The 10,754-nt window shown below is 49.2% G+C and overlaps 3 protein-coding genes across 3 annotated transcripts; 1 reads left to right on the plus strand and 2 right to left on the minus strand.

Annotated features, from left to right (window-relative positions):
- Positions 1–251: 251 nt before the first annotated feature.
- On the plus strand, positions 252–1,573 carry FTJAE_4687 (Prk1p and serine threonine kinase; the record flags this gene model as incomplete). Its single annotated transcript, XM_037351116.1, has 3 exons — positions 252–371; positions 424–976; positions 1,038–1,573. 3 exons carry the CDS (start codon positions 252–254, stop codon positions 1,571–1,573), a joined length of 1,209 nt encoding a protein of 402 aa, XP_037208160.1.
- A 447-nt stretch (positions 1,574–2,020) lies between these two features.
- FTJAE_4688 (alpha-mannosidase) lies at positions 2,021–6,116 on the minus strand (the record flags this gene model as incomplete). The annotated part of the gene is made up of 4 exons (XM_037351117.1): positions 2,021–3,373; positions 3,418–5,158; positions 5,215–5,523; positions 6,112–6,116. 4 exons carry the CDS (start codon positions 6,114–6,116, stop codon positions 2,021–2,023), a joined length of 3,408 nt encoding a protein of 1,135 aa, XP_037208161.1.
- Positions 6,117–8,201: 2,085 nt separating this feature from the next.
- FTJAE_4689 (uncharacterized protein) lies at positions 8,202–9,221 on the minus strand (the record flags this gene model as incomplete). The annotated part of the gene is made up of 1 exon (XM_037351118.1): positions 8,202–9,221. One exon carries the CDS (start codon positions 9,219–9,221, stop codon positions 8,202–8,204), a length of 1,020 nt encoding a protein of 339 aa, XP_037208162.1.
- Positions 9,222–10,754: the final 1,533 nt, after the last annotated feature.

Below are 10,754 nucleotides of genomic sequence, written 5' to 3' on the forward strand. Positions count from 1 at the left end.
CAAGAGGACAGTCAAACCGAACTGTGATTAACAATTCTTCCTTTTGTTCAATTACGACGCATCGCCAGCAACCACAACCTCACCTGTCCCTGACGATCAGCATCTTACTGAATAGCACGCAGCTCTCCCCTCGTCCTTCGGACTGTATAGCGAATCTCTGACCATCGGTGTCTGCTGTGACGAAGCTGAGAGGCGGTTTATTGCACATCCAAGAGGGTTCTAAGTCAGTGTATCACCACCCACGATATATCATGGCGCAAGTACTTCTGGACCTCTTCTACTCGTTCGGGAATTGTCTCAATTGCTTTCCCGGAAACCCCAACCTCAAGATCAACAACCGGAGCTTCAAGATCTTAAGATTACTTGGAGAGGTAGACTAACAAACACCGCTCTCTCGCACTCCACGTTGCTGACACTTGCCAGGGCGGCTTCTCTTACGTATACCTTGTCGAAGATACCTCAAGCCACGAACTTTTCGCACTTAAAAAGATCCGATGTCCCTTTGGCGCTGAATCGGTACAGCAGGCCATGCGTGAGGTTGATGCCTATCGGCTCTTCTCTCACGTTCCAACCATCATATCCGCTGTCGACCATTCCGTCGCAACCGAGCGCGGCGCCGACGAGGCGACAAAAACCGTTTACGTCCTTCTGCCATACTACAAGCGCGGTAATTTGCAGGACATGATCAACGCAAACTTGGTCAACCATGATCGGTTCCCTGAGCGTCGTCTCATGTTGCTCTTCCTCGGAGTGTGCAAGGCTCTGCGTGCCATGCATGACTATAAGCCTGCCGTGGAGCGCATGCACATGGGGCGGGAAGAGGATGAGCTGAACCATGGCGAGAGAAACAACACGCGAGGAAAGCGAACCGAGGAAGAAGAGGAGGGCGAGCAAGAAAGGGGTCTGCTAGAGGAGGAGAACCAAGTCAGTGGAGGCAGATCTATTCAACATTACGCCCACAGAGATATCAAACCAGGTAAGGCTGCACACCGGGGTATTATTCTCATTCACCCTCCCATACTCATCTCTATTATCAGGCAACATAATGATCGATGACTCCGGCTCAACCCCGATCCTCATGGACTTAGGATCCGTCGCTCCGTCGCCAATTCCTGTTACATCACAATCTCTGGCCCTCCAGATTCAAGACACGGCCGCTGAACATTCAACCATGCCTTACCGTGCCCCTGAGCTTTTTGATGTTCAGACTAGCATGGTAATTGATACAAAGGTTGATATTTGGTCCATGGGCTGCACTCTCTACGCCTGCCTTGTCGGCAAGTCCCCCTTTGAGATGCGCTCCGACGAGACCGGTGGTACTCTGTCTCTGTGTGTTCTAGGTGGCGATTGGCGCTTCCCTGATGAAGGACCTGCTGGCGTGAAGCGTTCTAACAGCATGCGCCCTCAACAAGGACAACAGCAACAACGAGCACCAGCGGTTGAAATCAGCGAGCCGATTCGTGATGTCGTCAGGAAGTGTCTGCGTGTTGAACCCGCTGAGCGACCGGATATTCACGAGTTAATCGAAATGGTTGAAGAAGTTATCGAGGACCTTCCTGATGACTCCCATTAGATGCTGGCACGACGCATGTTTTAAACTGTGCAGCAGAGCGACGCATTGAATTCGAATACCAATAAAAGATACCTACCTCCTTTGTTGCTCTCATCTAGCTGGTTGGGTGACCTCTCGGGTCCGACGGTTGATCATGTTACATTTCTTTTTTGTCACTTGAAGGAGACGGCGTTTAGGGTTTGGAATGATTGAGCCATTTGCTGGTAGTTAACTAAGTTATTGTCTGGTAGTCATCCCCGCCAACCACACTCCCTATTTACGTGCCGTCTTGAGAGCTGCTGCTTACCTGCATGTCCTGCTCACAAATTGAAGCGTTGCAATCTTAGGAGTAACCATAGTAGTGAACCACGTGTGCAGGAAGAGCCGTTGGATCAGACTTTAACGTCAAATCACAAAGACGCGCACCTCTGAGCCTGAGCAGACACAATTTTCCCACTCCGAATCGCCCTACAGCTCGAGTTTGAAAGTTGCTACCTCAAACGGTCGTAGTGTAATCGGGATCTTTCCGTCTTCCTTCTGAATCTCTTCCAGTTCATCCTCTAGGATGTTCGTCTTGGTAACACGCTTGACATCGAAACTAGTTTCAATAACTCCACGACTGCGGCCTCCCAAGGACTCATACACACGAAGAATAATGCTCTGGCCCTTGTTGATGCGCAGGCCATCATCTCGGCTGACGTCTTCGTCATCCTGGCCTCGCTTGATCGTGTCCAGTACAAGAGAGTCAGACTCATCAACATTGACAAGCTTGATCGGCGCACTGGACACACTTTCCAAGACCGCCTTTGAGGCAGTGACGGGCTTCAGGGGGTTGTTGAAAGCATAAGCAGCCTTAACAGTGGTTGACGATAGACTGCCCTTGTGAGGTAGGATGGCCCATCGGATGGAATGACGTCCCATATCGGCGTTGGCATCAGGCGCCTTGGGTGCCCGTAGGAGTGACAATCGCATCGTCTTGCCTGCAGTCGCAAAACCATACTTGCTGTCATTGAGAATAGAAACGCCATAGTTGTTCTCCGAGAGATCAGCAAACTTGTGGCAGCACACCTCAAACTTGGCCATGTCCCAGCTTGTGTTGTAATGAGTTGGCCGCTTGGTGATGCTGAAAGCGGTCTCGTAGGAGGCCTCGGTATTGACTACATTGACAGGGAATTCGACCTTGAGGAACTTGGAGTCCTCATGCCAGTTGACGTCCGCTCTGACATCAACCCGAGAAGGTTGCCCTTTGAGGGCTGCAGAGAGGGTGGTGTATGACTTGATATAACTGTTCTCGCTGATCTTGACATCAGTGACCAGGGTGACTCGATGAGGCTTTTGTTCAAAAATCTTTGTCTTTCCATATTCGACCTTTCGGCGTGCGTCGAGATGGTATACCTCTACATCCCATGCTTGCCAGTAAAGAGGAATATCATCGAAGATGACAAATTTGTTTGCCTCTCCACCCTTTTCAATAACCTCACGATCGTTGACCACATCGTAAAGGGATGTAATGACACCGCTTTCGACGACAACGCGGAGTTGCTCGTTTTGCAGGACATAAACATCAGTAGACTGCTCTATGACGGTCACCGCAGGCTTTTCTTCCTGTGCTTTAAACGTGCGAAGATTGAGCAGCTGGCCGTCGCCACAAGCAACACCGACTTCAGTTTCAGAAAGTTCAACAAGCTCCTTACGATGCCATGGCAGGGTGTTGATGGCAACAGACTCGTTGAGGCACGTTGAGAATTCGCTAGAGACGTTGAGCGATTCATACAAATCCTTCAGGAGGCGTTTACCAGTTTCAAAGACTTCAGCATAGACCTATACCATATAAGCAAAGCTCTCGCAGTTATGGGACGAAATACCTTATCCGAGTCATCGTAGCACATTTCAATGCTACTTCCTGGTAGACAGTCGTGGAACTGGCACAGCAGAACAGCCTCCCACATGTCGTCCAAATCCTTGGTCGGGTACTTGTACGACTTGTTTTTGATTGATGCGAAAGTTGCCAATTGTTCAATATCTCGCAGCATCACTTCGGCTTTTCGATTGTAATACTTATTGTTGGCTTGTGTGGTATACGTTCCTCTGTGTAGTTCAAAATACAACTCCCCATACCATGTAGGGAATTCGCTGGCCTTGCGGTTGAGACGGTCGAAGTAGTCATCAACTGTCAGCCCCATCTTGATCTTTGGGATACCGCCGATAGTGTTGCTGATTCCGGCACATCGTCTGAGCTTTTCGAAGTGTTGCCAAGTTGGGCCACCGCCGCCATCACCCTTTCCAAAGACAAGTAGAGACGAACTGTCAACACGCATTGTTTTGTGGTTTGCAATGCTCCTCTTGAGATCACCGAAATCAGCGTTTGCTGTATATGTCTCGGAGGGAGGCATGTGGCAGATGACCTGACTTCCATCAGGGCTTACCCACATGAAAGTAGTGTGAGGAAAGTTGTTGATGTTATTCCAGCTCAGTTTCTGGGTCAGAAAACGGTCCATACCAGCTAATCGGCAAAGCTGTGGAAGCTGGCTTGAGTATCCGAAGGTGTCTGGCAGCCAAAAAGTTCGACATCGAGAACCAAACTCGGCCTCGAAGAACCTCTGGCCATAAAAGAACTGGCGGACAAGTGATTCACCGCTGGGCAAATTTGTGTCGTGCTCGACCCAGCTGCCACCAATAGGATGAAATTGACCCTCCTTTACCTTCTGCTTGACACGTTTATATGCAGCAGGATAGTACGTCTTTAGCCACTTGTATTGTTGGGCTTGGGAGCAGGCAAAGTTGGATTCTGGATAGCGATCCATGAGGTCGCATTGGTTCATCCATGATCGAACAACCTTGCGCTTTGTTTCAGCCCAGGGCCACAGCCAACAGCTGTCGATGTGGCAATGCCCGATTCCAAAAACAACAGGTTCCTTTCCTCCTTCGTACACCTTATGAGAGTCTACATCAGGGCCAAGAATTTCACGGGCAATCTCGCGGCATTTAAGGATAGATTCCTGATTGTTGACCTCAAAGGTGTTGATGATCTTCATGGCAACAGATAAAGCATGGTTCTGTTCAGCCGAGTTCTCGGGTAGTTCTCGAGCAGCATCGCCAATCTCCCACATATCTAAGTGGAGTTTGCGAGCTGGGACATTGATGGCGACAATGTCAGCCTTGCTGAGGTTGAAACGCCTGTTGGGATCCGGCGGTGCAATGGTTGTCGTGCCGTTAGGTGCGTTTCCAAACATGCCATTACAGGCCATTTCGATGTAAATTGTGTGCTCCTCTCCGTCACGGAATGAGTCGGGAATGACCCATTCGATGCGTTCTCCGCTACCAGTGAGGCCTTGGATGGGAATACCACCTTCGGTCCAAATGGTGCCCTCGTTGTTGGCATCCCAATGAAGCTCAATGAGCTCTTCGTCCTTTGTCTCATCCGGTATACGCAGGACGACCTTAAACCAATGAGTGGACCACGAGGGCCCAAAAGAGGTACCGGTATGGGTCTCCTTGAACTCGTGGCTTGTAGCCTCTTCAAAAGTTGGCCTGGAGAGGTCTGGTGCATCCCACACTGACAACTGAACATGAGGTTTGCCCGAATATCTGCCGTTGTACATGTTCCTATGAGGCATGTTAGTTCTTCAAAATTCCGAGTGAGTGAGTTGATAATGTCATACGCTTGCAGGTTAACCTTATAGTACTGTCCTGACTTGTAGAACGGTTCAATGCGGCCCTTCAGAATGCTTGTCTTTGGAACGCCGACAGGCCGTTCGGCGAAGAGAGGGTAGGAGGAGGCATCTCCCTTGTTTTCGCTGCCGCCACCCATAGTGTAAATGTCGGGATGCCCAGGAGCAGGAGGAGCAGATCGATTTGAAAGGCGCCGAAGCTTTCCGGAAGATGAGTGCAGCGGCTGGTCTTCCGGAGAAGGGGAATGACGACGACAGGCTGCCGAGGTCGAGAGAAGGCGGTCGAATGTGTTGTTGATACTGTAGAGTAATCGTGAGCGGGTGCTTGACACTTTAGCGGTATTGTCAAGCAAGGAAGAATGAAGAATGAAAGGAGGAGCAGAATCTCGAGTTGGGGCACAGCACGAAGGGAGAAGGAGAGTTAAATTGGTATTGTATAAAGTAAGATAACTAACTCGCGTATGTTCAGAGAGGAGTGTTGTACGTATGCCAGTGAAACGTGGGAAGCTATGTGTTAAGCTCTGTGTTAGGTCAAGTGAGCTCCATTGAGCTTCACGGAGGCGAAAGACAGATGCCGAGCGATGTGTTGACAAAAAGGCCACTGCATACAGCCACCAATGTACTGGCGAAATGATGTTGATGTATTTTTTTCGATATCCACGAACGCCAAGCCGAAATGGAAGCGGGGGACGAGTACCTCGACAGGGGGTTAAGCGCTTGCGGCACAGTAACCGGGGCAGAGGACACACTAGACTCGGAACGAACAACACTCTAAGCCAAGCAGAGTTTGGGAATGGGTCCAGGTGATTCACTGATCGGAATTTGGGGAACTGGTGGCGCGGGGAGATGGATCCGTTGCTTCAACTTGATGCAGCATAAATCACGTACCTCATCGCGTTGGTATACAATTATTGATCAATGAATGAATGATACTCGGATAGAAACCAGTCACAATATTATCGAAGTCGGTACATCCAAGGAATTTTCGTGGTTTGGTGAAGAGTAATAATAGGATAACGATTTAGTGTTGAGGATACGTACTGAGTTAGGGAGAATGCGAGAAGCGTCACGGGTTGATAGATCAGAGTTGCAATAAGCCTTGAGCCACGGAACACAATATTTATTTGCACTTCCTAGGAGGTGCCTTACTCCATCTGTGATTTGACCTTCGGCAGCCACGATCTACTAGGTTGAAGGACAGTATCACAGCAAGTCACATTCACAAGCACGAAGCGACCTTCTCTTTCAGTCACATCTTCCAAATAAGGTATTAAGCACCTACCTCCTTGGGTAGGTAGGTACCTTGCCTTGCCTTGCCTTGCCTGTGTCTACAAGCGGAAGCATCAAGTCACCAAACCACAGCAGATCTCACCCGTATCAAGGCAAATATAAGAAAAAGTGAGAGCATTAAGCCGGGAATGCTTGGCTTCGGTACTAAGGTAGGTAGTGCTAAGGCAGTTCGTTGAATAGGTATGTAGAAAAAGTGAGAATATACAAGGTAGCAAGCAGCAGATGGTGGTTTGTGAAAGTTTTATTACAAAGTTACCACAATCTCTCGCAACATTCATCACAACCAGCATAAGCCGGCTACAGACCTATTATGGGTGAAGTGGCTTCGCGGACTGATTCGATCTAACAAATGGCCTGTACTGGATCCGCAATGCCTTTATCTCTTTACAAAAGTCCAAAGCTTGGTAGAGAATAATTTTTCTATAAGATGGTACAAGTCTTATAGTAGAACAAAGCTGGGTGGCCGTGATGAATATTGCGAGAGATTATGGTGGGGTAACAGGGTTGAAGACTCTACCTAACCTAGCTAATAATAAGCTGGAGATTTATACCTTAGACTACAAGGCTGCGTATAAAGAAATCTAGGAATAGAATCTGATATCTAGTCTCTCACTTCCCATTCACTCAATCCCAGAAAACAAGACCAATATCGTCGATTTACAAGGTACTACTAGTCTAGGTAAGCTGTCTAACTTAGTACCTACCTGGTAGATGCTTACTGTAATTGGCTGTCTGATATTATCACCCTAGGGAGGAAAGAAAACTCATGAGCTTGACCCTAAGTAATAAAAATATTTAGGTAAATCTAGACCTAAGTTTAGAGTACTCTTTACTAGGTTTATTTTGACACCTTGTATCAAGGTATAATATTTTCTTGCTCCCTGTGGTCACCTCCTCCCTCACCGGTTTACTCAGCACCTTGAAGCCTAGACCAGCCTGCAGAACATGTCGCCCTAAAACGAGGAAATATCGAACGATTCCTCACCCTTCATGGGCTGTTTTACTGCCGAGTGCTCCGTGCAGTACGCACTGCCCAGCCCAAGCGATTCAATGCTACGATAATCGATTTTTACCATGCCATTTCCCGCTCTTTTTGGCATTTTCCCTCTTGTCCCATCGCTGATCAATGAAATGCAGTGCTGAGTTTGGAATGCGGCAGTTCGACCACTCTCACAGTTTCACGCGGTGTCAGTGCTCAATTGCTTTCCAAATGAGTAACACTTCCGAACTATGTATTTCTCCGCAGCCACAGAATTAAAAAATGGATGTCCAGATGGAAATATCTTCATTTATGTCGATTTTATATAGTATACGCTCAGCTCGTGTACAACTGCCTACCGGGTCCACTACCAGGTAGACCTACATTGATGTCCTAGTAAAAACCAACAATGAACCCAAATATGCCATGCTAGAAAAAGGTATCATCGATGTATGTATGCCATGAGAAACAGATAAAAATGGAGATGCTCTCGACTCCAGTGTGTATATAAGTTCGTTGTGGACCATCACCCGCCGTGTTATTGCGCCTTTCCCTGAAAAAGAAACCAATGTACAAATGTGCCCATCGTTGGAGTTGTGTTATGTCGCCGGGATGTAGATGCTTCCTTGTCGTCATTAGTGAGGTTCCTCGCCCCGCCCCTCGAAAGAGGGCTGATTGTTGAGATGGATGTTGAGTAGGGGCATAATTCTTATGAGGTTTCGCTCAAGTTATTGATTCTGCTGCCTGAGCCAGTCCCTGTGCCATGGTGAACAACCTCTGAAGCACCATCCCCTGTGTATTCGATTTCGTCCTCATCGTCGTACAGCTCATCATCTTCCACTTCGTAGTATTCGTCGTCTTCAGCCAAGTCCTCGGCTTCATCCATCTCGTCGTACTGCTCTGGCTCTGGCTCATCCAGGTCACTCTCGCTGTCATTGTCGCTTTCGTCAAAGTTGAGTACACCCATTATAGGAACTTCAATCTTCTTGTACTGGCTCTTTATAAGGTTGTCGGCCATCTCGAAGAGCTTGGTGTCCTTGTCCGGCTGTGTCTCACGATCCATGGAGAACTCGGCCTCTTCGCGGTCGGCAAGCTGAACGTTGAGGGGCTCGTTGGGTGACTCAGGTCCTTCGGGGATCTGCTTAACCCAGCGACGAACGACCTCAGTCCGTGCGATTTTATTCTGGTCTGTCCTGCGTCTCAAGCCGGATCTGAAATGGCGCTTCTCCCTTCTTCGCCTGCGCTGGATGCGATCTCTCACATACCAAGCGACTACCAACATAGACGCCTGCATCATATCTTGACACTTTTGTCTGTGCATGTTGGCCCAAGCCTGGCATCGTTGCTGTTGGTAGTTGGCAACAGCCTGACACCTCTGCTGATAATAAGCAGCAATACGAGAAACCATGGCGAGGTACTTTGGATCCAGATTGGCACCGGCGACGCTGGGAAGTTCGGGGGTTGTTGACTCGCTGGACTGAGGAGTGCTGCTGGAGCTAGGCCCAGAACTGCGGTTTGGCGACGAGGACATTCTAGGTTGTGAAGTCGGAGGGGGAGGAGGAGCCATCATCGTGGGGGTGTTGAGGCCTGCCAGGCCACTGAAGGGTTCTTGCATCGAGGACTTTCGTTTCAGGTTGTTCTGTAAAGGCCTTTGGGCAGGAAGTTTAGGAAAGGAGTGGCTCTCCGGTGGGGGGGTCACCGGTGTAAAGGGGTTGACAGACGACATCATAGCCGCCATAAGGCGTTCTTCGCAGAGTGAGGTTTGGAGAGAATATATATATATGTATGCTGAGTGGTGATCCAGGTTGTCCAGGCGCACTGTTCCAGGTAAGGGACTGTGTGCTGGGATTAAATGGCGCTGCGGAGCGGGATATTCGACTATACAGGGGTTGTGTTCCTCTTGTATCTTTCGAGCTGATTTGAATGTTTATATCGTGTTATTTGAAGAGTTTTATCGTGCGGTTGCTGTCAGGGTAGCCGTTGGTGTTGGGGATCAAGGGCGTGTAAGTGGTAATGTGGAGAATTGTATCAGATCAGTTGAGCAAGACACAGGGTCGATAGCTGAGTTCTATCTCTGTATATAAGTGAATGAGCACAATAACGATGCGTAAGCATAGGGCATTGTGTTTGGCCAGCGAACGCGCGCAAAGGGGATATATAGCTAGGTCACAATCGACAGATGTGGTCGAGGGTTTGGCGCTTTCGGGCAGGGGGTGCGGCGACGTCGTGTGGCAGCGGACCCAAAATGGGCTGAGGCTCTCTCGAGAATCGGCCCACGCCGACCCCGCGGGAAGATATGCTTATGCCATTGAATTTCCAGCAGCACATCTATCGCCCAAAAGTCGATACTGGCGCTGTGAATGGTTGGGTGGCAGCTCTGTCTGTGATGATTCTGGTCATATCAGACCTGGAACTGTCTTTCTATGGATGGATGGAATGAGAAATACAGTGCAGCCATTCAGCAAGCTGTGTCTGAATTCCAGTGTCTGTTTCTTCTGCATGGCTCACGGTTGAGCCTGGTACGGCACAGTTCAATGCCATGACCCAGATGACCGCTTGGAGGCCATCAAGGGGGTTCCCTGGCTCTCATGGAGACGGCCGCTCAATCTGATGCTGACTCTGGGCCTCTCATGTGTTGTCTTGGAGATATAGCATGTTGTTACTATGTGCTGTTCAGAGGTATGCTGTGATGTCTCTCGCAGCGATGGTGTTGTTTTCATCTCTCGTCGTTTCTTTTCTGCTCAACCCCATGCCATACTTCATAGACCCCATCTGATATGATTGCTTAAACCGGAAGTGGTGCTGTCCTGTTGTGACAAACAAGGCTGGTTTTCGGACTTCGTTCCGTGGTTCGCTGAGTTACTTGCCTTACCTGTTCAGTACAAACAGCAGTTCATTCGGAGATGGAGATGGATGGATCCCCATAGGCATGCGATGCGAGGTTGCCGACTGCTACGTTGGAGAGATTCCGTCATCAACTGTCCCCCTTCCCTTGTCCAAAAGAGGAGGACAGTCGCTTTACCGCCCAGCAGCATAGCGTGTGCACATTGGTTAGATTGAGACACTTACATCGTCAGTCGGGGCTTGGGTTGGAGGGGTTGAGCTCCAGCTCCGGTAGCTTGGGCAGATTTGCAGGGCCATCTGGTGTTGAGGGATGATGATGACGCTAACATGGGACCACGATTTTACGACGCATGGAGTAGTTGATAAGTCCCAAGTCCCCACCGGCCTGTCACCGTATTAGTACCCGAAACCACTCCGC

Source organism: Fusarium tjaetaba (genome assembly GCF_013396195.1).
Source record: "Fusarium tjaetaba strain NRRL 66243 chromosome Unknown NRRL66243_c0000090, whole genome shotgun sequence".
Classification (NCBI taxonomy): Eukaryota; Fungi; Ascomycota; class Sordariomycetes; order Hypocreales; family Nectriaceae; genus Fusarium; species Fusarium tjaetaba.